This window comes from Anabrus simplex, chromosome 1 (assembly GCF_040414725.1).
Source record: "Anabrus simplex isolate iqAnaSimp1 chromosome 1, ASM4041472v1, whole genome shotgun sequence".
In the NCBI taxonomy this organism is placed as follows: domain Eukaryota; kingdom Metazoa; phylum Arthropoda; class Insecta; order Orthoptera; family Tettigoniidae; genus Anabrus; species Anabrus simplex.
The window spans coordinates 940,858,345-940,886,197 of NC_090265.1; the positions used below are offsets into that span (position 1 = coordinate 940,858,345).

The 27,853-nt window shown below is 39.1% G+C and overlaps 1 protein-coding gene across 1 annotated transcript in view; it reads left to right on the top strand.

The window, feature by feature from the left end:
• Positions 1-27,853, top strand: part of oxt (Xylosyltransferase oxt) — a 355,491-nt gene that overhangs the window by 220,568 nt on the left and 107,070 nt on the right. Inside the window, exon 12 of the mRNA XM_067136675.2 lies at positions 10,992-11,204. Coding sequence (XP_066992776.2) covers positions 10,992-11,204 — 213 coding nt within the window. The remainder of the gene's footprint in view (positions 1-10,991; positions 11,205-27,853) is intronic.

Sequence of the window (27,853 nt, forward strand, 5' to 3'; positions counted from 1 at the left end):
TTTTAACACTTATGTCGAATTGAAATTGGTCCGTAGAAGGGAGCCAGAGCATTCCCAATGTTCTTACTGTGTCTGCATTGTCGAGTTGAAGTAGTGATTTGGTTTCTCTATTTTCTTCTGGTATTTTTGACATGACCTTACTGCTGTTAGAACACCATTTCTTAAGTTCAAATCCTCCTCTTAACAGTAATGTCTCTAATTATTGCTGTAAGCGAATGACTTCGGATTCAGTATTGGCTTCGGTTAGGAGGTCATCAACATAAAAATCCTTTCTAAGGACAGCTGCTGCTTGTGGAAATTCCTTTGACTCTTCATCTGCTAACTGTTCCAAACATCACAGCGAGAAAGGGAGCACTTGCCGTTCCGTAAGTAACTGTCGTGAGTTCATAACACTGGAGTGATTCGGTGCTAGTGTTTCTCCATAGTATTCGTTGTAGTTTCATGTCCTCGTCGTCATCTTGAATTTTTTGTTATATTTGTAATATCTGCGACAAGAGCAATCTTGTGTGATCTGAAACGTAGTACTATAGAATGCAGGTTGTCTTGTATGGTAGGACCTACGAGTAACTTATCATTCAAAGATACGCCATTGTCAGTTTTAGCAGACGCATCAAAGACAACACGAGATTTAGTGCAGGTACTTGTCGGTTTGAATACAGCATGATGTGGCATGAAGTATCCTCCATCTTCGGTGCACGTGGGTACTGGTTTCATGTGGCCAAGTTTCAGATACTCTTAACCTGTTAACGCCATGCGTGTCCATATGATCACGGCCTGCATTCTTTCATTTAGATTGCTCTCAGTGCTTTGTATAGCTCTGGAATTGATTGCTGACTGTGTAGATCAATTCAAGAAGCATTTGGCAACTGTGTGCGAGCATATTATTACGTGATACATATCGACTCATTGTTTCAGCGCACTTTTGTTTCATGTCATTGTTACAGCAGCTGAATCATGATGGCGCGCTTCAAGTAAGTTTGATATTTCACATATATTTATGTTTAGATTACACAACTCATATGCTTAACAAGTTTGGGAGTGATCTATGTTCACATTATGATGCAGTTAATTTACATTTAACAGTAAATATTACTCCCGTAGGCACTTAAAACATTGCGTGATCGTATGATCACGCTAGGCGCTTGTGTTAGCTATTCACCCTGTGTGTGTATTTGATAGTGGACATTATGCTACCTGTTACGATTACTGTTATACATCAATTTTCATTGAACAACTTTATTCGATTTACGGTCATCTATTCTACATTTAAATAAATTGTGACTTGTTAACATATATGCAGCTACAAAACCTTGTTTCCCTTTTTACAGGGACATTACACTCCAAGAAGTATTAAATATTCTTGAATCGGACAAACCAATTGGAGATGTTAACAGCATTTTTATTGAACCTCCGGAAGCTAATATTCACTCCGACAAAGATTCAGGAGATTAAGATGGTGGTGGTTTGGTTGATAACCTCACAGGTCACCAGCTTTCAAGTAAGGCAGAAATTGTACTCGCTGGCAACGATTGTATAGGAGGCGCAGATGACGATCCCGTTTCAGCAGGCATTTTAGATCAGTCATCTAGCAAGAAAACTAAACTTCAAAGAATAAATCCTGTGTGGAGTAAGGATGACAACCGAGATTCAGTTGGCATATTCCTGGAAGCCGATTTTTCCACCTTATCTGGCAAATCTGCTACTGAGTGCTTTGAACTAATTTTTGACAACGAAGTGATATTCAAGAATCAAGCAAGTTTGCCTTGTTTAAGAATTGTGACAACCCAAAAATATCTAAGGAGAAATTAAAAGTATTTCTTGCTGTGCTAATTCTTTCTGGTTACAACAATGTGCCTAGCAAACGATCGCATTGGGAAGCAGCGGATGATGTACGTAATAAACTTGTTGTAAATGCTATGAGAAGAGACCGCTTTCTGGAAATTTGTTGCTTCAATCATTGCGCGGATAATACTCAACCTGATATGAATGATAAAATGTGGAAATTACGACTTCTTATAAACATCCTGAAGAAAAGATTCCTTGCGAATTTCCGGCCCGAAAAGGATTTAGATTTTAACAAATACATGGTGGAATATTATGGTAGGCACAGCTGCAAACAATTCATCCACGAAAAGCCCATCCACTTTGGTTATAAGGTCTGGTGTTTGAACACTCCCTCGGGCTATCTCATAAATTTTGACATATATCAAGGAAAGAATCCCCATGGTAATACTGAATATGAGCAACGATTTGGTAAGTGTGTGCTCCAATGGTACTGATGCTGGAATAACTACCTGATGATATGTCACACTTACCCTTTTAACTATATTTTTATAATCTTTTTACTGGAATGGCACTTTTGGCTCATCTAAAACATTACGGATATGGCGCTACAGGAACCATCCGAGAGAATAGTATTCCCAAAGACTGCTCGAACACACCTTCAAATGAAATGAAGAGACAGGCTCATGGGACATACGACATAGCAACGAACTTGGAGGGTATAAGTATTGTTCAGTGGGTTGATAACTCCGTGGTTACCATAACATCAACATGCCATGGTGTTAAACCAGTTTCTAAGGTAACACGATACTCCCAGGCAGAGAAGAGGAAAGTGCGTATAAACCGGCCGGCTGTGTTTGGAGCTTACAACAGTGGAATGGGTGGAACAGATAGGATGGACCAGAATGTGTCATACTACAGAGTAGGCATACGTGGAAAGAAATGGTGGTGGTCGCTATTCACATGGCTCCTGGACGTATCCATTCACAATTCATGGTTACTGCTAAGGAAGTCTGGATGTGACTTGTCACATCTAGAATTTTGTCGCCACATGGTGCAAACATATCTACATAAGTTCAAAATAACACCAGTAGGAAGAGGCCGCCCCATCACCTCAAGATACAGTATCCAGCAGAGTAGTGTCACTGACGACGTACGACTTGACGGGATTGGACACCTCATAGCGACCTGCACTCGACAATGCTGTACTGGTAAGGAATGCTCCAGTACTGTTCGCACCGAGTGCATAAAATGTAATGTTGGACTCTGTGTTCCATGCTTTGTCCTATTTCATACAGTGTGAAGCATACAGTTCTTATATTTGTTCCTATTCGGTAATTTCTGTGAATTAGATTACTTGAATGTAATATATTACGAATATCTTGAGACTTTCATTGCTTTATTTATGTATGTACATATTGTAATTAATGTATATTCTTCATAAATTATCATCTTTAGTTTATTTTAGTGTATTTTGTTCATAATTTATCAATATCAATACATAAAATCTATAAATACTAAAGAAATTCTATACAGACTGAAATGCTAACACATCCTCCTAGCATGATCATATGAACACGCCTCCTAACAACGAAACCGTGAAAAGTATGAGCTTAATGTTTTGTAGTTATGTTATACTATGGACCTGAAGTGATTTAGATGAATTTCAAAGAAAACGGATGAAAATAATTACGGCGGTAAAGGGTTAATTTGAGATCACGTTTAAGTTTCTTCTCAATTCTGTAGAATCTCACTACTGCCTGTGGGTATGAATTCCCTAACTGCGATGAGGTCTGTTTAAGTGGTAGTCGAACTTGGAACCTTCCTGTAGCATCTCGCATTGTGTTCTTGGTGAAGTGTTCTTCGCAATCTCTTTGTTCTTTGGTGACTGGTGACATATTCAGTTCTGTTTCCCAGAATCTTTTAAGCTGTGTGTCTAATTGATCTACCTGGATGAATAGTGATGTTGCATTTTCCCTGTGGTGGTGTTGTATGGGTGCCTGGCCAGCTATTACCCAACCCAGTTTCATATTCTGCAATGTTGGAGACCCATCACGAGTTTTCTTGCCCTCCAATATAACCTTAAAGAATATGTCTCCACAGAGTAGCAAATCGATCTTGCTTGGCATGTGGAAATTTCTGTCGGCATATTTTATATTGGTGGGTAGATTTCATCTTGAAATGTCGATTTTTCTACTTGGCAAATTGTTTGTAATCTTTGGTAGCACTAAACACTGGCATCTATATTGAATTGGCTGACCACAGATTTCAAATGCACTGTAATGCAGTGTGAGGTTTGAACCCCTGCACCGTTAATTCCAGTTACTGGTGTAAAGTGTTTTTGTTTTCTGACACGTAATAATTGAGCTAGTTCTTCGCTCACGAAATTCGTTTGAGAAGCTGAATCCAAAAGACATCTAGCCTCGTGCATATTACCGTGAATGTCCTTAATCTTGACTATCGCTGTTGATATTGAGACTGTACAGATCGGATTCCTTGACAGCGCAGTGAGTAACATCTGTTGAACGGGTTGTGTGATTAGCTACTGCCTGGCACGAGCTGTGTTCCCTCTCTGTTTCCTGTGATCTAAGCATTGGCCTGCTGCGGTCACGTCTGGTGTCATCATGCAATAGTGAATTATGATATTTTCCGCACATCTTGTACGAGTTGGCACTGATCGACATTATGATTATTGCCCAAGCAGTTGAAGCATAATTTATAATCTCTCGCAACATTATGCCTCTCATGGACATTGAATCTTTTGAAGGACTCACACTTATATAGGTAATGTGAGCCCTTTCAGAGTACACATTGTTAATTAACACTAGCATGCACATTGCTTACTTGATGTTTTGGTATAGTTCTAATTGACTGTTTAATCTGTTGAACTTGAGTACCTGGCTTGATTGCCTCAAGTGCTAAACATCTCTTTTCTAAAAATGTCCACAACCCCTCCAGAGATTCTAACTCAGAACCTGAAGTGTGTATTTCCCATGCCTTCCTAGTCGCTGGGTCTAGTTTGTTGATTAACAATATAATAATAAATCTTGAATTGAAACATCTAAGTCATGGGCCTGTAATGCCTTTACGTTGGCCTAACTTGTGTTTATAGCCTCTCTGAGGGAATTGGCATTCTCTTTCTGGATTGAGTCTTGTTCTAATAACCATTTAATGTGAATTGACGAAATTAATTTGTTGGAAACCTATCTATTAACCTTTGCCAAACTATGCTGTAGTTTTCAGCAGATAGAGGGAGAACTTGGTGCAATTGAAAGAGGTTCGTTTCTTAAACTGCTGATTAAGTAGTGAAATTTATGAATATTGTGCAAATCTTGATTGTTATGGATCATAGATACAAAAGAATCGTGAAATCCTCTCCAGTTTTCATACTCGCCTCCAAATGGTTTCAGTGTAATAGTAGGTAATTTGATGTGGGACCCATTGTAATTATTGGTTACTGAGATATTCCCTTGACTGGAGTGTCTGGAAAGATCTGTTAGTTCATGCTGGGTGATTATTCTGTCTATGTTGACTTTTATCTGATGATATGTGCCTTCAAATAATTCTCTATCCGCTTCGTAAGTTTCATCCTCCTCACTGATTTCTAACTGGGATTGAATGTCCTCATACTTTTGTTTTAATTCCTCTAAACTTTCTTAACGAGAGATAATAGCCACAATTCCCTGCTGACTGTTAAACCCATCTACGAAGTTTTTAATACGTGTCATGCTGCCCTTTATTACACCTCGTTTGCGTATTAGAATTTTAATACTCTCTCTGCCATAATGAAGGGATAGGAATAAAGATCTGAATTGGATCTGACCTTGTAAGGTGTGTGAAATAGTTGTCATCAAGGAGCCATCTTGACATGACTCAGGGTTGCTACTGTCAACAGTCCACAGGTTGTACGTTCCACAGCGCGGAAGGTTTGACCAGCGCGGTTGGCAGCTCTGATTTAGCAGCGTGAGATCGCGCATAAATCAGCCACGTGGTGAGTTGCGTCATGACTTGCACCACGATACATCACACAGTATTATCGTCATAATCCAGTCACTGTAAATGCACTAGACTGTTGTCTCCACATGTTACTTGCAGCATGTCTGTCGCGTTTCTCCTGTCCCTAGCCAGTCACTCGTGCCAGAAAACAGTCCTGAAAGTGAAGTGCTGCCCTCTTTACACAACTTCATCAACAAATACATTATATAAATGAAATATTACAATATTGTTAAGTTAAAAGACAAATAAATTATATAATTACTTAAATATAATTGTTAATGCGATATGTGCAGTAACAATAGTTTCATTCCAAAACCATGAATGCATGTATGACTGTAAAAGCCATTTATATTAAACACAGTATTGTATGAAATTGAACATAAGGAATCCAAAAATCAGACCCGTGGTGCAGGGGTAGCGTGCCTGCCTCTTACCCGGAGGACCTGGGTTCGATTCCCGGCCAGGTCAGGGATTCTAGTATTTGCCATCTCCATAAAGTATAAAAGTAGTTCGTCTGTTTCTTTTCTTTCTGTACTCTATTCATGCATACTTGCACACTATATATATTCGTATGGCAAGGGGATGCATTACAAACCATCGCTGACATATGACAGGTAAACGAACAAACAAATAATCGCTCATATACTGATTTAATTGTTGAAACTACTGAATATACAAACAAATAATCACTTCCATATCATAGTTTAAAAGTACTAAATATACAAACGAATAATCTCTTAACATGTAATAGTTAAAAGTACTGCAGTAAATATACAAAATTGACACTGTTATTAAGATGTGAAGAAGAGGTGACAATGCATCTGGTGGGTACTAAATAGGGGTGAGTAGTGAGTCAGAGGTGGATATCCAGAGATGTCAACCAGTTTAGGCTTCTTAGGTAGATGCATGCTAGTCGTGAATGGTTCCCTCAAATCTCCTCAGCGGGCATTCCGTGACTATATTTTGAATGATTTGAGGTGTGTCACCACAGTCACGGCTCTCTTACTCCCCATTTATGCTACCATAACCTATATCTGTTATGATTTGTTTGCCCTCGGTTCATTGATGTCCAAATCTTTTGCAGTAAGTCAAAACCAGTGGGAGCTCTACAAGGATCAGACATTAACCCTAGGTGGTCAGAGTTCATCGTAACCCATTCTTCATGCAGAGCTCGATCCATACTGTACTGGAATTCAAGTAGCCTCTCACCTAGCTTCCATGAGGAATTTATAGATTGTAATCTCCCTTTGATACTGATGCATACAGTCCTGGTGTAGCAGATGACATGGATTTTCACAATATTTCTGTCATTTACTTTTTAAGGCTTTTTGCTCATGAAGATGAGGAGGATAAATTTTGGATGAAACAGGAAACTAGTTCCGGTGTGACCGGACGAGTTGGCAGTGCGGTTAGGAGCAATCAGCTGTGAGCTCGCATTCAGGAGAAGAGGGCTCGAACCCCACTCTCGGCAGCCCTGAAGATGGTTTTCCGTGGTTTCCCATTTTCACACCCGGAAATGCTGGGGCTGTACCATGGCTGCTTCCTTCCCATTCCTAGGCCTTTCCTGTCCCATCATCACCATAAAACCTATTGTGTCGGTGCGGCGTAGAGCAGATAGCAAAAAAAAAAAATGTTCTGGTGTGTGGATTTCATGGTGCTGGATTCTGTCCTTATTTTTTCATTCAGCTGGGTGTCAACTTTTCTTGTGTGGATGCTATTGAACCATGTAGGACTGCATTATTCTGCAACAGGATAAACTAAGTCAAAGCCTGCTGTTCTTAGGACCGTTGCATTTGCTCCCCAATGTGTACCACTAGACTTGTGCAGGATGACATTTCTTGTTTTAACCTTCGCTGCTGTTCTGCATAGAGTTTCCTTGTATGTCAGAGAACAGTCTAATACTTCACCAGGGTTATACCATAGTAGTTCTGACTTTTTCTTCTGGTACTTCTTTCCTCATTCTACACTACCCGCATCATCCTGTATAGCCACTGGGTACTTGCTTCCCCTGCAGCTCTTATCATCTCCACACTTAACTCATCCACTCCTGGTGCTTTATCCAGTTTCATCCTCTTCATGATAATAATATTAATAATTATTATTATATTTGCTTTACGTCCCACTAACTACACTTTTACGGTTTTCGGAGACGCCGAGGTCATCCTCCACTTCTGCTTAGATTAAATCCTCCATTTTCTCACACCTGTCATTAATTTCCTCAATATGATCTTGCTTAATCCAACCACATTCAGGAGGTCCTCAGAGTATTCCTTCCAGATTAGTTTAATTTCCTCCTTTTTCGCCACTAGGTTACAGTTTTTTTATGCTCTATTCTATCCACTTTACTCAGCTTACTCTTGCTTTCATTTCTCACTATTCCATACAGTATTTTGAGATTGCCTTTGCTATCTTCCTCCATCATCTGTGTCCACCGGGCGAGTTAACCATGGTTAGGGGCGCATACCTGTGAGCTTACATTCGGGAGATAGTGGGTTTTGTAACTATTGCAAGCTTTTGAAAATATGAAACGAATAAACGGTGACTAAAATAAGTGTAAATACCAAGACTGGGCACCACCTGTAAAACAATTACAGGAATATATAACGATATAGAGCAATGAGTAACTCCCTCTCTCAAGGCGATGGTCATCAGGCTGACGAAGCTCCAGACTTACTTTATAACCTTACCTGTTTACCCCTGAAATTAGATTTGGGTAGCATGCCAGGTTCATCCATACTCTACTGATAAAAGATTCACTGCAAGTTTCCTTCCATGACTTTACTCCCAAAATAAATAAAAATATATATAAATTACCTCAATATTTACCGGGCGAGTTGGCCATGCGCGTAGAGGCGTGCGGCTGTGAGCTTGCATCTGGGAGATAGTAGGTTCGAATCCCACTATCGGCAGCCCTGAAAATGGTTTTCCGTGGTTTCCCATTTTCACACCAGGCAAATGCTGGGGCTGTACCTTAATTAAGGCCACGGCCGCTTCCTTCCAACTCCTAGGCCTTTCCTATCCCATCGTCGCCATAAGACCTATCTGTGTCGGTGCGACGTAAAGCCCATAGCAAAAAAAAAAAAAAATTACCTCAATAATCATCACTTGATGAGACCAGCACTTGTTCGCCGTTTACAAAGGGCAAATATACAGACCACTAAAAACCACATACAAAAATAAATCATTTGACGAGACCAACTCGTGTTTGTCGCTTACAAGGTCTAATCACAAACATCTACAAACCACCAAGATGAAGAAAGGAACATCACTTTACGAGACCAACTCGTGTTTGCCGCTTACAAGGTCTAATTACAAACGTCTACATTCCACCAACATGAAGAAAGAAACATCACTTTACGAGACCAACTTGTGTTTACCGTTTACAAGGCAAATTACAAACCACTAAAAACACCAATTTAAAAAAAATCACTTAACGAGACCAACTCGTGTTTGCCGCATATAAAGGCAAATTACAAACATCTTCAAACCACCATAAAATTATTTTCACTATTTACATTTATCATACCTTCAGCTAAGAGTCGCACTACACTCTACTGTTGCAGAAGATAAGCCTAATCTGGTAAAGAAAAGTACGACGACTTTCTCTACGTACGGATGCAACCTTCTTTACGAAGAGCATCCCTAACCTTATTTACACACTTCTTCATCGACGTCTTGGATCCTTACCGATTGCTGCACCGGTTAGTGTCACGCCTCACGTTTCTCCCACCCAAACAGCATGCTCGGCCGACGATGAATTACTTTATGAAGAAATGTAGACTTGTTCAAGCTGAACAATAGAAGATCGCATTGGAAACTGCGCAAAATATGTAGCTCCCGCGCACCGGTCCGAATGAGACACACAGAATCGGCATCAGAATTAGAATCATAGTCAGAATCAGCATTAGAATCATAGTCAGAATCAGCATTAGAATGACTTGCCGCACACGTGTACAGGCTTATATAGGCTTGCTACACGTGGTTATAGCGTCCAGAAAAGTTTACTGGTAGCAACGCTCTCACAGGAACATCTTCACGCGTCACTCAGTCAACCCAACCTCGCTTAAAACAAAGCCCTCGTATCGGCTATTGAGTGTCTAATGTGACATGAACGTCCACTCACGTATATCCACATTGATCCACTCCAATTCTTCAGCCTATACCACCTGGCGTACCCCGTGTTTCCAAGCCACTTTGTTGCAACACATTCAACAGACTTCAACCATCCTTCCCGATATAGTCGCAGTTCTCCCGGTTGCACAATCCTTACGGCTAGGCCATATTTACAGACTCTTACCCAAACGGAAATTTATACAAAATATAATGATGCACATATGCAATATTCCCTAACTACACATTCTTCTTATAATATTACGTTTTTACATTCTAAATAAACAAAATGAAATGATACTAGTTTCGGTCTGGCTAGAGACCATCATGAGTCAAAATCGTTAAAGTTAAGGAAAGACATGAATTATAATAGAATATTTAAAATTTATGAAACAAGCGTGTGTTGCTGATATTTGGTGCAAGACAAGTGAAGATCTGAATGATAAAACTCATCACGACCACACATCTTGTGGAAGTTCTCAAAGTTTTCTTCCAGGAACTTCAGGAACTTACACAAGATGTGTGATCATGATGAGTGATTCAAATCTTTACTTGTCTTGCACCGAATATCAGCAGCACACGCTTGTTTCATAAATTTTAAATGTTATCTATTATAATTCATGTTTTGCCTTAATCTTAATGATTTTGACTGATGATGATGGTCTCTAGCAAGACCGAAACTAGTATCAAATATATAACTATTTTTTAGGTTATAATAAATAGTATTGAATAGGCGGAAACCTTTTAGCTATTGTTTTACAGTATAAAGTGCTTATAGATAGTAAACATGTAGTGTTGCATTTTAGGATTATCAATAATATTGTAAAAGCTCAAAACATTGACATTTAATTATGGTCAAACAAAAACAGCCATATGCATCTTGACTATAATGGTGATTCAGACGCTTGTTTCATAAACATACTGCCGTCTGAATAAATGCCATTATAGGCTTGTTACATAATATACTATTAATGTTCCATGTAGTACACATGTATACTGCAGGCAGCAAACAGAAAGTTTGATCTTTCCATCAGGGTTCATCTCATTTTCTGGAAAGAACAGTAATTATATGTTGGAATAAGGATTAATATGCTTTGTTTCAGACATTTCACGTTAGTTCCGACTACGATCAGAAGGAGCAGATATCACGCAATTTTTTGCGTGTGCTTGGTCCCTTTTCGGAACCTGTGCTGGTCTATCAGTTGAATCCAGTTCCTTCTGGGAGTAATCTAGCTGTAAATGTTACTTTCATGTGGATTGATCCTGCTGGGCAGTTGGCTGATGCGACTGATGTTCATTTGGAAGAGAATATCCTAGTAAGTATTAAATTAGAGTACAACATTTGGTTTATTGATGAATTTAGAGTAAAACTCCTTTCATTGACAACACTCGTCTCTTAGTATTTCTTTGGAAGAATCAGGAGGAATGTTATTTTTAGCAAATATAGAATGAAGAAGGAAAAAAAAAAGAATAAAAGGGGCAAGTCCTCGAAGTTTGTAAAAGACTAAAAGATAGAAACACTGTGAGATGGAAGGAAATGAAAAATAGTAAGTAAAGGTCATTTGTAGTATCTTTTTTAAGTTCCTAATAATAGATGTGTATAAATAAAATACACTTATGATTGTCATAACTACACTTCAGATTTGAGGCAAATGCCTATTTAGTTGCTTCATGGGGCTGTGGGAAATAATTGCAGTTGTTTATGAATCATTAAAAATTAGGCCTAGTGAAAGCATGTAATGCAGAAAATGTTCTAAAAGTGTGCTTGACATCTGTTTTAATGCTTTTTTGCCTAGAATTATCAAAAACAAGTAATTTTTAAAATTAATATAATTTTGTTGTTGTTTCGGGTCACTAGTCCATAGACTGGTTTGGTGCAATTCTCCATGCCACCCTATCCTATGCTAACCATTTCATTTAAACCCAACTACTACATCCTACTTCCACTCCAAATCTGCTTTTCGTATTATTAATACCTTGGTCTAACCCTACCATTCTTACTGCCTACACTTCATTCAAAAACCAGCTGAACAAGTCCTGGGTGTCTTAAGACATATCCTTTCATTCCCTCTCTTCTTCTGGTCACATTTAAGCTAATCAGTCTACTCTGACCAATTTGATTCAGTATCTCTTCATTCATAATTTGATTTACCCATCTCATCTTCAGCGTTTTTCTGTGTAAGACCAAATTTCAAAAGCTTTTGTTCTTTCTTCCTGAGCTAATAATCATCCATGTTAAACTTCCATACATTGCCATGCTCCAGACAAATGTCTTGAAAAACATCTTTCTAATTTCTATATCAATATTCGAAGTAAGCAAATTTCTTTTCTTAGGAAAGACCTTCTTTGCTTGTGCTAGTCTATATTTTAAATCCTCCTTACTTCTGCCATCGTTAGCAATTTTACTACCCAAGTAATAATATTCATCTACTTCTTATAAGGTTTTATTTCCTAATCTAATATTCTCTGCATCACCTGGCTTTGACTGCACGCCATTACTTTTGTTTCGCCTTATTTATTTTCATCTTGTACTACTTCTTCAAGACTCCGTCCATTCCATTAAGCAATTTCTCCAGATCTTTTGTAAACTCGGATAGAATAACAATATCATCAGCAAATCTCAAGGTTTTGATTTCCTCTCCTTGAATTGAGATTCCTTTTCCAAATTCCTATTTGATTTCCTGTAAAAGAGGGGTCAAACTGCAACCTTGTCTTCTCCTCTCTGGATTGCTGCTTCTTTTTCAAAGCCCTCTATTCTTATCACAGCAGACTTATTTTTGACCAGATTGTAGATAAATCTTCTTTCTCGGTATCTAAACCCAATCACCTTCCGAATCTCAAATAGCTTGGTTCAATCAACATTATCAAATACCTTTTCTAGTTCTAAAAACAATATGTACGTGGGCTTGTTCTCATTTATTTGATCCTCTAAGATATATAAAATCAGGATTGGTTCACATGTTCCTACATTTCTTCTGAAGTCAAACTGATCTTCTAGCTCTGCTTCAACTTGTCTTTCCATTTTTTTATAGATAGTACGTGTTGACATTTGGCAGGTGTAAGATACTAAACTAAAGGTGCAGTAGCTTGCACACTTTCAGCACCTGCTTTATTTGGAATGGGTACAACAGTGTTCTAAAATCAGTTGGCACTTCTCATGTATCATATATCTTGCACACTAAATGGAATAACCTCGCCATGGTGATTTCTCCAAAGGCAGTCAGTATGTCATCAATTCCAGGTACCTTGTTCCTATAGGTCTCTCAAAGCTCTGTCAAATTCTGATCTCAAATTTGGGTCTTCCATTTCATCAGCATCAACAGCCTCTTCTTGTTCCAGACCTTATCATCTACTTCTTTCCCATGATACAACTGTTGGATATGTTCCTGCCATCTTCCTGCCTTGTCTTCTTTCCCAAGAAGTGGTTTTCCATCTGAGTTCTTCATATTCATACACCTAGTTTTCTGCTCTCCAAGTTTCCTTGTTTTTCTGTATGCAGAATCTACTTTTTCTATGACCATAAATAACATCCTCAACATCCCTGCACGTCTCTTTCAGCCATTCTTGCTTAGCTGTCCTGCACTTCATTTTTTTAATCACCTGTATTCTTTCCTGCCCTAGTCATTTTTTGCATTCTTGTACTTTCGCCGTTCAGCGGTCAGGTTTACTATTTCCTGAATTGCTCCTTGATCTTTACTTTCTTTCCAATCTTTCTTCAGTAGCTCTACTGATTTCATTCTTCAAGACTGTCTATTCTTCATCTATTGTGTTTCCTTCAGCCTTTTCATTTAGTCCTTGTGCTACATGTTCCTTGAAACAACATTCTCTTCTTTCACCCCCTGTAGGTGGGGGACGCAGACAAAGAATACACCCACGGTATCCCCTGCCTGTCTTAAGAGGCAACTAAAAGGGGCGATCAAGGTATGATGAAATTAGAATCATGAGACTACTTGTGATTAGTACCATTTTGTGAGGAACACCATAGGTCGACATTACTTGTGATTAGTACCATGTGATAAACACCATGGATCTACGTTACCTAGGAGTGGTATCCTTATGTGAAGAACACCACGGGTATGGACATTGCCTATGGTTAGCACCATCGTGTGTATCCCATCGAGGTGGGGGTTCAGGCACTCGGCTGCATGGACTGATGTCCATGCTGCTCTGGAATGTGTTGGTTCCACTGTGTTCAGAATGGGTCTGCATTACCTATGAGTAGTACGACTATATGAAGAACGCCACAGGACTACGTTGCTTCTGATTAGTACTACTATGTGAGGAATATCATGGGTTTGGCTGTTGATCGTGATTACTACCACTATGTGAGGAACACCATGAGTCTGCATTACCTGAGTGTAGTACCATTATGTGAGGAAAACCATAGGTCTGTATTACCTGCGGTGGGACAGTACTTGAATTTGGGAGTGAGTGTAGGTGTTAAACATTCTGGTAAATCCACATTATCAGTACCAGTCAAGTATTTGTTTATAGCTCCCATGATGTTGTAACTCGGATTTCGTTTAAGGACATCACAATATTTTTTGCAGATGGAATCCGAGGTTTCCTGGCATACCTTCCAGATCATGCTTCACGTTATCCATAAAGCTCAGTGAATCACCAAGACGCAACCTACGTGTTTCTAGCTTCTTGACTGATTCTAGCTGGAATGATTTGGAAGTGTGTCTTGCTAAGTGCCAGTTGCCTTTGAACCATTTCATTGCTGAAAGAGTTCACAGCATTAACTACTTTACAATTTCTTGAAGAGTGCTTGTGTAACATGTTAAAATATGCATAATAAAAGTCAGAAACATGCACAATAAATCCAAAATTTGAAATGTTATGGAACCTTATTGGCCAGGGTTGGATACCACCACATCCCAAGGCTTACAATATCCTAATGGATATATGAACAACGCCCCCCACCCCCATCCCCCTTTGAGAGTCCATCCGCGGTCCGTATGCACTTTCCTCTGCTGTATCTTCCAGCTTCTTCAGGTGGTGGAACATCTTCGGCTAAAAGGAACTTAATATACCTTAAAGATCTACAATGCAGAGGAAAATAATAAAGGATGTGATACTACAATCTTCCTGCTTTTTGTTAATAGAGCACTAACCATTTGCTGAGATTTGGTTTTTTTTTTTTTTTTTTTTTCTGTTATCACCCTAAATGTAGAGTATACCTCATTCATGTCTACCCTAATTTTGTAGCTAGTAATGAATGCACTTCTGACTAATACATTTTTTGACCTACTCTCCATCACGACATTATGGAGAAGACACAATACAGATACGCTCAGACTAAAATCAAAACGTACTCGGAATGGTCAACTATACAACCTTAAACATGGATACTCACAAAAATAGTGAGCACACACACACACAAAATAGAAAACAGATTTTTGGTCCGGGACACGAACCAACATCTACAAACAACAAATCAAAGAAAAAGTTTGGAAGAAAGGAACTTCCTCAAAACAAACAGAATACAGAAATATAGTAGACTTAATTTATGCATCATTTCCTTGGTACTGCAAAACAAACAAAACAAGAATAAACATGTGACTGTATTGTTGAAATAAAAGTGTGCGGTGATGTTCCTGGCTTCGCCCTGGACTTGAACTGACCGTCATCAGACTGGAAGAAAAATCCTATCTAAGCAGTTTATGGGTTTGAAATAAATTTATGTAAATCCGACATTACAGAGCTGGCTAGCTAGCAGTGCTCTCTTTTAAATGTTAAATAAAATAAACCTGCATTCTAAAATTGGATACAAAAAGTTTTTTAACTTAGTGTCTGGTCGACTCGCAGCATGGAGGTCATACTACCCTCATTCGAGTTGGCTGAGATCAACTGGATCTCTAAAGTCTCCCCCATATAAACAAGTCACTCTTGTAGAAAATATATTCTTGCCTTCCACTAAATATTCATCTGATAGACACTTCTCGTTCCGAAATTAACTTCGGGGATCCTTTAGCAAGACATCTTAATCTGCTAGACTAAATCAGTAAGATCATATTGTCTCTCCGCATGACATTATTCTTTAAACACCTGTTCATAAATATATCTAGATCCTTAGTTTGTATCTTGTAGAATGCATCTCTAGCAGAATAAAAGGAAAAACCCTCATCTTCAAAACGCTACCTCAAATTCATAAAAAGGATCAAATATAAATTCAAATAGACATGATACTGTATAGGCTCCTCCATGGTGATCATTGAGAATCCTGGGTTCATAGCTCTGGCCTTGATCATGGTCATCAGCCAAGCTGGCTGGCTGGATGACTGTTTTGGGACTCGCTTCTCTTAAATAAGGACAGACTAAACTGGCAGAGAAGGGATGTTTTGTTCCCCCCCCCCCCCAACTAGAATACAGTATCATGTCTATAAGTACGGTTCATGAAAGCGTCAATGGCAACATAAATTTAAATCTTTATCCGCGTTTGGGAATATTACGTTAACAAGGATTAACACACATTTAACAGATCCTATCTACTTGGGAATGGTGAACATTCGATTCCAGGCGAAGCACACTTCAGCAGATATCAGCAATAGTCACATCTAACCACACGCATGCACAAGTACATTTATAACTGAGTGCTTGTCTACTCTCAAACTTCAGATCTCATAACATGCAAATTTATCTAGTGATGCTCCCTGAGACACAAACAAACTGTCTCTCTTTATCAAGCACTCAACTATTCTTACGATGTTCTCAACTAACATTCCCTTCCTCACACCAAATAACTGATATCAAAACACTCAGAAAAACAAATATATTAAATCTAATTACTTTACTTTACCCCAGGGACATTATAAAAATCTAATCTAACCGTATGCATGACTTGCTCCAGTCGTAATATATTAAAATTCAATCAGTCGGTCTGGCTATAACCGCATTTTACCTTTAAGCTATTTTATCTATATTTATGTACAAAAACATACCCTCATCACATTTACTACTACTACTACTACTACTACTACTACTACTACTACATAACATCAAGGGGTACTTACAGTGGTGATACAGTTGCTATTGTCCAAGCCCTGGAAAAGGCCCGTAGAATCATTACTCCTCCATGGTGATCACTGAGAATCCTGGGTTCATAGCTTTGGCCTCAATCATGGTCATCAGCCAAGCTGACTGACTGACTGACTGACTGACTGAGAAGGGATGTTTTGTTCCCCACCCAACTTGCATATCTCAGGATCCGAACGTTGTGGGAGGTCAGTGATGCGATTCCTGTGCAGCCCTAAGCCTACCAGGACCAATAATAACAAGCAGAATTTAATCCTTTCATTAATTACGGGGATATCATTGATATCATAGTGACGCTCCTTTCAACACACCCTTTTTGTTTTTGGTTTCGTAGCTAGTGTACTGACGCATACCTTGTCGTCTATGGCGCACTTTTAAGTAATACAGAAGAACCTCGTTTATCTGGATTAAGTGGGACCGGAACTGATCTGGATTATCGAAAATCCGGATAATCCAGAAGAAAAAAAACAAATAACAAATACAGTACATATTATCTAATCTATTAACATAAGTTGTACAGTAATACCTTTTTTCAGTATTTATTGTACAAAAATATATAACACTTCACACATTTACGACTGTTTTCTTCTTCTTTCTTAATCTGTTTACCCTCCAGAGTTGGCTTTTCCCTCGGACTCAGCAAGGGATTCCACCTCTGCCGCCTCAAGGGCATTGTCCTGGAGTATGAAACATTGGATCGGGGGATACAACCGTAGAGGATGATCAGTACCTCGCCCAGGCGGCCTCACCTGCTATGCTGAACCATAGGCCTTGCGGGGCGATAGGAAGATTGGAAAGGATAGACAAGGAAGAGGGAAGGAAGCGTTGCATTGTTGCCTCTCCATGAGTCATTGGTTCTTCTGATCGAGCGCCGGTTTCATTTTCAAATTCACCATCAGTGAATTAATAGGGTGTTGCATTCAGAAGAGCGTGGGTTCAAATTCCATCTCGATCGTCCTGGGAATGGTTTTCCACATATTGCCATTCTCAGTTCCAGGTGAACGCCGGGATGGTACCTTTGATAGACCGTGGCCAAATTACTTCCAGTTCCTGTCCTCAACTATCCTTGGCGGAAAAGATATGAGTTGACGCCATAAAAGAAACACTGTACAAGTAAAATTTTTTTTTCGATCCGGATTAATGAGGGGCAGATAAACAAGGTTCTTGTGAACTGAATTACAATAACCCTTGATTATTTTAACTGAAGTCTAAAATGCACAGGTCTGAATTGCCGAACTTTTACGCATTAATTTTTGCAGTAATCTTGGAATATTCAGTCTCAAATCAAGTTATCAAGTTGGCACTAACTGTATTTCGGCCATTTTTGTGGTGGGGCGATTGAAATTGGTCTTCCCACTGTGTTCTTTTATGAACTGGATGACACATTTCTTAGCATCATCAAGCCACAAAGTGCTTGAGACTCGGCTGGGTTTATGCTGCGCAAACAGAAACATAAAGAAAACTAGAACACATCTTGAATTCCTTGTCCATTTACCTATATGGTTACAGTATGCACTAATCTGAGATATATCCAAATATGCTTATACAGTACAATATATGCACTATTAAACTTAATAATTTGTCCAATTTCACCTTCAGACGTGCTTCCTTGCCGGTTTTAGAGGTCTATATTGGCAAACAAAATATACATTTGCATACAAATCTGATGTCTACTTATGATGTAGCACAATGTCTGGTCTAAACTTGGTATCCCATCTGGCGTACATTTTGCAGTAACATAGTAGTTCAGAAACCCAAGACTGACACACCTCCTGCCCTCTGAAATGATAAATTGTGTAAGTTTCTTTCTTGTCATAATTTTTTCTCTTAGTAGCTCTCGTCATTGGCTGGTTTTGTACTAATGCATTCATCGCACAATTCTCCACAGTCTGAAATACACTGAAAGACTGCTTCGGTAACGGAAATGTTTGAAGCAGACAGGATGTTTATGAAACTTATTATCTTTATTAAGAGCGCCCAGCTAGGGTTTATTTATCATATGATATCCAAATCATTTTATCTTATGCGCAGCTGTAAGCGAGTAAGTGTGTGGAGCCTCGCTTACGATGCCGAAAAGTGGTCCCTTCTTAGTATTAAATAAACCTCATGTTTTAGCAGTGATTATTGTCAGAGGGCTTTTAAATTCATGCAGTGAGTAGATGACGGTCTAAGCAATACATAGGTATCAAAAACGAAAATTTAACGTGTTACTCCCTTGAGTGGTTTTTTAGAATTATTTTGTGAACTGTTGTTCGAGAAGTGGTCTCTTTTCTTATACATGAACACATATTCTGTCAGAGATGTCTGAAATCTGTTGCATCCTCCAGGCTGTAACTCTCAGCAATTGGAAAGTATCTGTGTCTGTTTTACCGTTGTATTTTTCGGTTGGTCTAAGATTTATTTTATGTTTTGCATTTCAACTGTTGCCAAAGGATGCTGAGGCATGACTATTTTACTAGCAATTTCTTGTCTAATTTTGTTCAGGATGATATCAGGAATTAAGTTTTTGCTCACAATTGGCGTTCTTTGATTAGCTATCTGTTCTGATGATGATGATGATGATGATGATGATGATGATGGTGATGTTGTGGTGATGATGATATTTATTTACGGTAGTGGTTAGGGTATACACCTATTCATGGTGGACCTCAGTTTGAATTAAAATTAAATTAGTGAAGACTATACATTCTGAATCATACTACAGATTTCACAGGAGAAAAAAAAATTCACATTAAGCAGCAAGTAGATGGCACTGGGCACATGGCTATTAATAAATTAAAAAATCCAAAATGAAACCCTGTTGGCTCATACTTTTAGAAGTTCAGCATTGACTAATAATTTCAGTTCAGATCTTTGCAGGGTGTTTATTGCAGCTTATATTCTATGGGATGCTACAAAATCAGGTTTTCTGTAAATTTCTGAAAAAGTGTTGTCAAAATCCCGTCCCATCTTAGTCCGGACCTGACTGCTGGCTGTTGAGGAGGAGAACGGAGATTCCTGCATTTAGGTCAGTGTCAACGAGAGAACAGATACTTGCAAAAGATATACTGCAAATATTAGTTGTAAAATGCAAATAATTTGCATAAAAATAAACTGCAAATAATTTGGTCAAGTCAGTAATAATAATAATAATAATAATAATAATAATAATAATAATAATAATAATAATGCAGGTAGGGACCCTCTCCGGAGGCAGCCCTACCCAGGGAGTGGCGCCCCTGCCTATGCGAGTCCCAGAGCACACTGACCCGATGTGTATCATCTGGTAAGGGACCCAGCTCAGGGTTACGAGTGAAGACCTCAACGGAATCTACAGCGGAGAAGTTGAACTTTGGAACGGTGGAGATTGCGGAAGAGGCAGCCCAGTACTCAGGGAATAGTATGAGTACACTATTTATCAGCAGCGTTTGTCTCCCATGTTAGGGGCGGCTGCAACAGTCTCGAAGGCGGAAGAGGAATCTTAGCTCCCAATGGCAATGAGAGCGGAAGAACCTAATGGAGTAAACCATGAAAATATAATCATTTCGGACTAACAATCCAATCTTACTTTGGAAAGCTAATTCCTTCCTTCACAAATCACAACTTCATTTGCAAGATGGAAATGTTGCCGAAAGAAAGCACTACCCCAGGTGGCAGCTCAGCAGAGAAATCCACCATTGCACTATGCAATGCAACGGGACCTAGGATTCCGGGGAGTCCCAACATCTGCGAAAAAGACGAGTCGGAGTGTCTTGAATCACCTTCCGAACTCAAATTCAAGAACTATTTCATTGAAACAATAAACGTCAGTTGCCTTACCAGAGTCGGAAAACAAAAAGAACTAGAAAAGCTTTTGAAAAAAAAATCAAATCCAGATCCTAGCTGTACAGGAGACAAAATTCCTGGAAGAAAACATCATAGACATCAACCAATACAGAATATTCAAAGCAAAGGCGGCGATTAGAACAACCACCAACATGCCTCTGCTTAAACAAGAAGGTAGTAAACAATGTCACAGACTTCACATCAAAATCTGAAAGATTGTTTCTACTAACTATTAAATGCAAGAATAAGAGGTACACTCTCATCAACTGTCATGCCCCGATCAACGAAGGCAACAAGAAGAACCCACAGAAAGTTGATGACTTCTGGGATCTTCTGGAAACTGAAATCACCCGGATACCCAAGAGCAACGTAAAAATCCTGCTGGGAGACTTCAACGCACAGATTGAGGAGAATGAAGTACAGAGACATTGTAGGGGAATATCCAGCACATAAGAGGACAAACAAGAATGGGGAAAGGCTCATTGGACTCTGCAAAGCTTTTCAGTTGAAACTTATGTCAACACACTTCAAGAAACTCCCAAGAAAATCAAAGACATGGGTATCTTCGAATCCCGAACTAGGGGAATTCCAATTGGATCCCGTAGCGATAACAAGGAAAAACTCAAAGGAGGTGTTGAACGTCAAAGTGATTAGGAATGGTGAATTCGATTCAGACCACTCTCTCTCCAAAGTTAAAATCCGTTTTCTCCCAATAGGACAAAAGAGAGATCCACCTAAAATAATGAGATACAACACAAACGAAATGAACATCACTGAAGACATCATTAGAAACTTCAGGGACGAAATCCGGACCAGCAGAAAGGGGAACTGGCAAGAACTATGCAGGGAAACAATGAAGCTGCAAAGAAAACAGGCTAGGAGGAAAAGAGAAATATGGTGGAATGAAGAGTGCGAGGAAGCTCTCATGGAGAGGTCCGAGAAATGGAGAAAATGGAAATGCTCCAGAGGAAAGGAACACATGGAACAATTCAGGCAAAAGAGGAAAGAAACATCCAGGATATTTCGAAGGACTAAATGATTATTTGAAAGAGCTCAACTGGAAGAAATCCAGACCGACTTTATCAAGAACAATTCCAGAGACTTTTATCAGACCTTCAAGAGAAAACTCAAACGATACCAAGCGCCAAGTTTGAGCTTCAGAAACAAACGGGCTAAAATCGGACTGAACAACTAAGAAAACTGTGAGATATTAGCCAGATACTTCCACACTCTCTTGAATTGTCCTTCCCCAACCTCTAAACTAGAATTTCCAGACATACCAGAGAATTCAGAAGATGACGAACCACCAACAAAGGAAGAAGTCAAGGAAGCTCTTGAAAACCTCGGAAACAACAGGGCAAGTGGAGAGGACTCAATAACGGCAGAAATGTTGAAATGGGCAGAACCGGAAATCTTAGATGATATTCACCAAATTATCAAGGAAATCTGGGAGAAGGAGACAATCTCAGAAGAATGGAAAACAGCACTTATCCTTCCGCTGCATAAGAAAGGGGACAAACAGGATGTTAACAAATATAGGGGCGTGTCCCTCCTCCCGATCGCCTATAAAATTCTCTCAAAACTGCTTCTTAATAGAATAGAAGCAAATCTGGACCAACAACTAGGGGAATACCAAGCAGGGTTTAGGAAAGGCCACTCCTGTATCGAACAAATATTCAACCTGAAGTCAGTACTCCATCACAGAATGTTGAGTGGTAAGAAAATTGTGGTGTCATTTATAGACTTCAAAAAAGCCTTCTATTCGGTGGATAGAGAGACTTTGGATAAGATCATTAGGGAATTTGGAGTCAAAACCAAACTGGCAAATATAATCAAAGAGACCCTAACAGGCACAACCTCCAAGGTAAAATTCTTCGGGCATCTCTCACAATCATTTGAAATCAAGACAGGCGTGAGGCAAGGGGATGGACTATCCCCACTCCTATTCAACTGTGTCCTAGAAAAGATAGTGAGAATATGGAACTCAGAACATCAAGGGATAATCCCGATCTGTCTAGGGAGAAAATCAGGTGGGATTAAAGTCAACTGCTTGACTTTTGGTGACGACTTTGCTATACTATCAGAAAGTCCAGGTGTCGCACCCCATCCAGATGAACCTCTCTGAAAGAATTGCCAGCCAGACAGGACTGAGGATCTCAGCAGAAAAGACCAAATTCATGATACTCCCACGTGGCGCGTCGCAGGTGGCGGATAGGGTTTCCTAACCGGCTTGCCGGCGGACTTGAGGGAAATAAAATACCTCTCGCGGACCAAACACACTACCCCCTGCGGGTGGGGGACGCACATGTAGAATACACCTGCGGTATCCCCTGCCTGTTGTAAGAGGCGACTACAAGGGGCGACCAAGGGATGATTGAATTAGAACCATGAAACTACTCTTGATTCGTACCATCATGCGGGGAACACCATGGGTTGGATGTACTTGCGAGTAGTATCACTAAATTGGTACGAAATAGGTTTGTGATTAGTTGCAGTAAAAAGCCTGGCCTGGTGGATTCCAGTACCCATGCGTTCTACAGCTAGGTGAGGAATCTTACCGGTTTGCGTTGGCTATGAGTGGTGCCATTGTGTGAGAAACACCATAGGTCTGCGTTCCCTGTACGAATTGCAATGCTTGTGAGTAGTACCATCTTGTGTGGACCACCGTGAGTCTTCGCTACTTTTGATCAGTACCCCAAAATGACAAATACCATGGTTCTACTTTACTCGCGATATGTACTATTCTGTGGAGCCTTAGACGTGAATTTAGCACCCATTCAGACATCAAGCGTCATTGTGCTTTATAAATGGTCCCTTGGTCAGTAATACTCTAATTAACTACCTTCTTTTTGAGCCTGATCCACTGTTTGTTTGTTTGCTTGCTTTTGTTTTTTTGTAGGGTTCATGTCCATCCATTCATTCTTCATGACAATTTTTTTTAATATTTTATTTTGGTCTGTGGATGAATTTGAATTTTTTGTTATTTCATTTCGTACCATTAGGGGCCGATGACCTTGATGTTAGGCCCCTTTAAACAACAAGCATCATCATCATCATCATCATCATCATCATCATACAATACAATTTTAAAAGTTAGGACATTGTCCTTATCAAAATTGTTAACATGAAATTAACATATTAGATGGTACATGTTTTGCCTATCAATAGTAGGCATCATCAGCCATACTTTTCACCTTAGGATAGATCAGGTACCTGATTGGAAATTATTTATGAGTGCTGTTAAAACCTATGTCATTTAAAATGTATTGGAGATTGTTAAACAACTATTACAATATAAAATGTAGTATGCTGTTACTTGACAATATTTGTGATAATATTGGAGTCTAAAACATGATAATCATTTGAGGATTATGACATATTAAAAGATATTACAATAAAGATAAAAATAAAACACATTCCATTTAGTTGTCAGATGGCGTATTATTAAAAACTTATGGTAAGTTGAGCAATGGTAATGGTCGTTGGTTCTTGAAGTTAATAAATATTGATTTTCATTCATTTGCTTATAAATTTTGAAGAATTTTCATATGGCCTGGTTCCTTTTGAGATAATAGTAGTTGGAAATGTTGGTGCCGTAGGCTATATTGAAGTCTTTGTAGACGTCATTAGACCATCTTCTTTGATGTGGTAAGAGTTTGTTGCTTTGCTGTTGGGCGTGTTGAGGTGAGCGTGTTAGTTATTCATGGTTATTCATTAAATTTTCAAATTAACTCTTTCATTACAGAACTCATCATATCTTTGGCCAATCCCCGAATGACAACAACGTTTCCTTCCAACTAATACCCATTACAAACTATTGATAGGCGAAACATGTACCATCTAATATGTTAATTTCATGTTAACAATTTTGATAAGGACAATGTCTTAATTTTTAAAATTGTATTGTATTGAATAGGTGGATGAATAATAAAACATACAAGTGTTATTTAATACAAATATTTTCAGTACGGACCCAGAAATGAATTTTATCACATGTAACATCAAGAATGGACCAAAATTCCTGGAAACAGAGATAGGACAGGTAGAAATGGTCAAGTATTTCAAGTAACTTGGTGAGACGATACAGGAGAATGGACTAGAAAAAGCTGCAGTGGAAGATCAGATCTCAAAAATGGAGAGAGCATACAACTCGACAAAAAATATCTACAATAAGAAGTGCTTATCTTGGAATTCCAAATTAAAACATTACAGCACCGTGGTCCAAACAGAATGCCTGTATGCCAGTGAATGCCTGTCCATGAACTACAAGCTGGAGAAGCTAGAGGTCCTGGAAAGAAGAATCCTCAGAAAAATTATGGGAGCTGTCCAAACTGAAAGCGGATGGAAACTTCGGAGTAACAAAGAAGTTTACGAAAAGGTGGAAAGAATCTGAGACCATGAAGAAAAGAACGCTGGTGTTTCTTGAACATCTATACAGAATGAATGCAAACAGACTTACCAAACAGATATTTGATTACTTTTGGAGAAAAAAGACCACTACAGCATGTATTAAGGAAACGAAGAAGGATATGGAAAGGATAAACATCTTGGAAGACCAGTTGTTAGAAAGGAATACGTTTAGGAACATACTGAAGAATTTGGAAGGTGTTCAAGCTGCAGGAAGAACTAGGAAGACCGGAAGAACCTGGACAGATGAACAACGGAAGCAGGCCAGCGAACGCATGAAGGAGTATTGGACACAGAGAAAACTCCGCTCAAAGAGAAAGAAATGAAGTTGTAGCGTGATCCGTAGTGGTCCATTCGCTTGTAATAAAAAAATAATAATACGCCTTCAGAGAACTCCACAAAGTCAATGACCAGTTCGTTGCCTTTATTATGAATGAAAGTTTGCAGTTATTCCCTGGTGGTGTTGTTGAGAGTAAGGTTCTTCTTTTCTGCACAGACCCTGCCTCCTGTACAATCTAAGCCACTACTCTTCTGAAAACATTCCTTTTTTTTTTTTACGTCGCACCAACACAGATAGGTCTTATGGCAACGATGGAACAGGGAGGGAAGCGGCCGTGGCCTTAATTAAGGTACAGCCCCATCATTTGCCTGGTGTGAAAATGGGAAACCATGGAAAACCATTTTCAGGGCTGCCGACAGTGGGGTTCGAACCTACTATCTCCCAAATACTGGATACCGGCCGCACTTAAGTGACTGCAGCTACTATCAGGCTCGGTAAAAAAACATTCTACCCTGGCCTAATACATGTTACCTGTTTAGCACATACCTTGCACCAGATCTCGGAAATCATAGGGAATAAATTTCTGTCACTCATCTCCAATATGAAGAAATTTTTTTGTAAAGCTCCATCCCACAAGGATAAACTTTCTTCTTCCTCCTGAACCTCTTCTAACCTGCTGGGACACCGGGATAAAGGCAGTGTTATATTATGTTGAACTCTGGGATGGCTTTGCTTGCTGTGGTAAGAGAGCTTCCTACTGAGAGTACAGCTTGTGTTTTATCTACAAATGAACTGTTGAAAAATCCAATAATGAAATACGGTCCTGTGTGCATCAAGACAACTTCATTCTTGCCCTTAACAATAGTGATTCCGGAATGCAAAAGAAAACCTTTGTTGGAGCAGGTGTCTGTGGTGCAAGAAGCCAAGGTGAAAATTAGTGCCTCTAAAGGAGAAGTTGAGGACAAAGTAAAGTGCAAGTGGGAGAGTGTGATGTAAAAAAAATCACAGGCTGTAATGGGGTCCGTGATAAATGTTTTTGTGGGGGAAGGTTGCTGTAAAAATACATAATTTCCTGCATAATTTTTAAAAATTGCCTAATTTAATTTTCTTTGCTACATTTTAAGATGCCAGAAATGTCACACTGTCATGTCTAAAATTTTAAAAAATAGTGCCTTATTTAATAATTTTGTGACTCATTTTAGGTGTTTAAAAAGTCACTCTTTCATGGCTAAAACTGCTGTTGGAGCACAGGCCTTCTTCAGCTGCCCCTAACCTGGGAACAGACACTGCTTGATGGGTTCCAGTGTCATTCCCTACACTGAGGAGATCATTACCTCACATAAGAGAACTCATCCGCTCGAAACCATTGGTCCTCCTATTAGGGGATCTAGTTATTTCTCGCCACCCAATACTCAGCACAGAATCACTGGCTGTATTACCGTAGCAGGCTTGATGGCTAGACAGGACTGGCCTGTCATTTTCTTAACAATTGGTTTAAAAGACATAAATTTGTGTGTCACAAATTCATAAAGGTGTAATTTATAAGTACAATATTTTAGCTGTGTTATTTCTAGGATTACTTCATAATTTACTTTGAATAATTTTAATCATTTTTTAGTAATCATGGTGGAATTTCCTTTTTTGCTGGTCAGTTTAGTATGGAATTCATAGCAGATTTAGGAATAAAACCAAGGCTAACAGGGCAAAAAAGCTTCAGAGCTGATCCTTACCCATGATTTTGGTCACACTCATCAGTGGTATCCTGACTTCCAGCTTCCCTTGTATTTATTTCCATACCAAGACATTTAACCCGAAGACAGGTGGATAGAATCAGGACAAATGTAGGGATTGAACATTGTGGATGGAAGGAACAAAAGAGAGTTGAAATGAAACGTAAAATTATAAATGTATGTATGTTTAGTCCTCAGCCCAAAGGCTGGTTGGATCCTCAACAGCTCTCTCATCAGCTGTCATAGATGGCCTAGGCATCACTGAAGAGGCGTACTAGGGAAATGAGGAGTAAGGTAGTTTCCCATTGCTTTCCTCACTGAACCAGATGTTGCTATTACATAAAAAGGAAAATCTCCACAACTTGTCACACTACTATGTTTATCTCTTCAATACCAGTTCTTTCAGACCCTTTTCTTTTCAGTCCCCCAACAAGCTTGTTTCTGCTTCTCAGCTTAAGTTTGCATTTATTGAAGAGTCATTCTTGAGAGATCTTTGATCTCTAAGTATAAAATGTAGGGTAAGATGAGGGCTGAATAAAAACACACACAAAAAGAAACAAAAGAACAAAGTTGGGGGAGTTAGAACATGTGGAACATAAACAGAGAAAGAGAAGAGAACTCAAAGGGTATTAACTATTTGTATATTTATATAATGTGTATAATCTGTGATGTGAATGATTTTTAAATGTGTCTGCCTTCAGGGTGT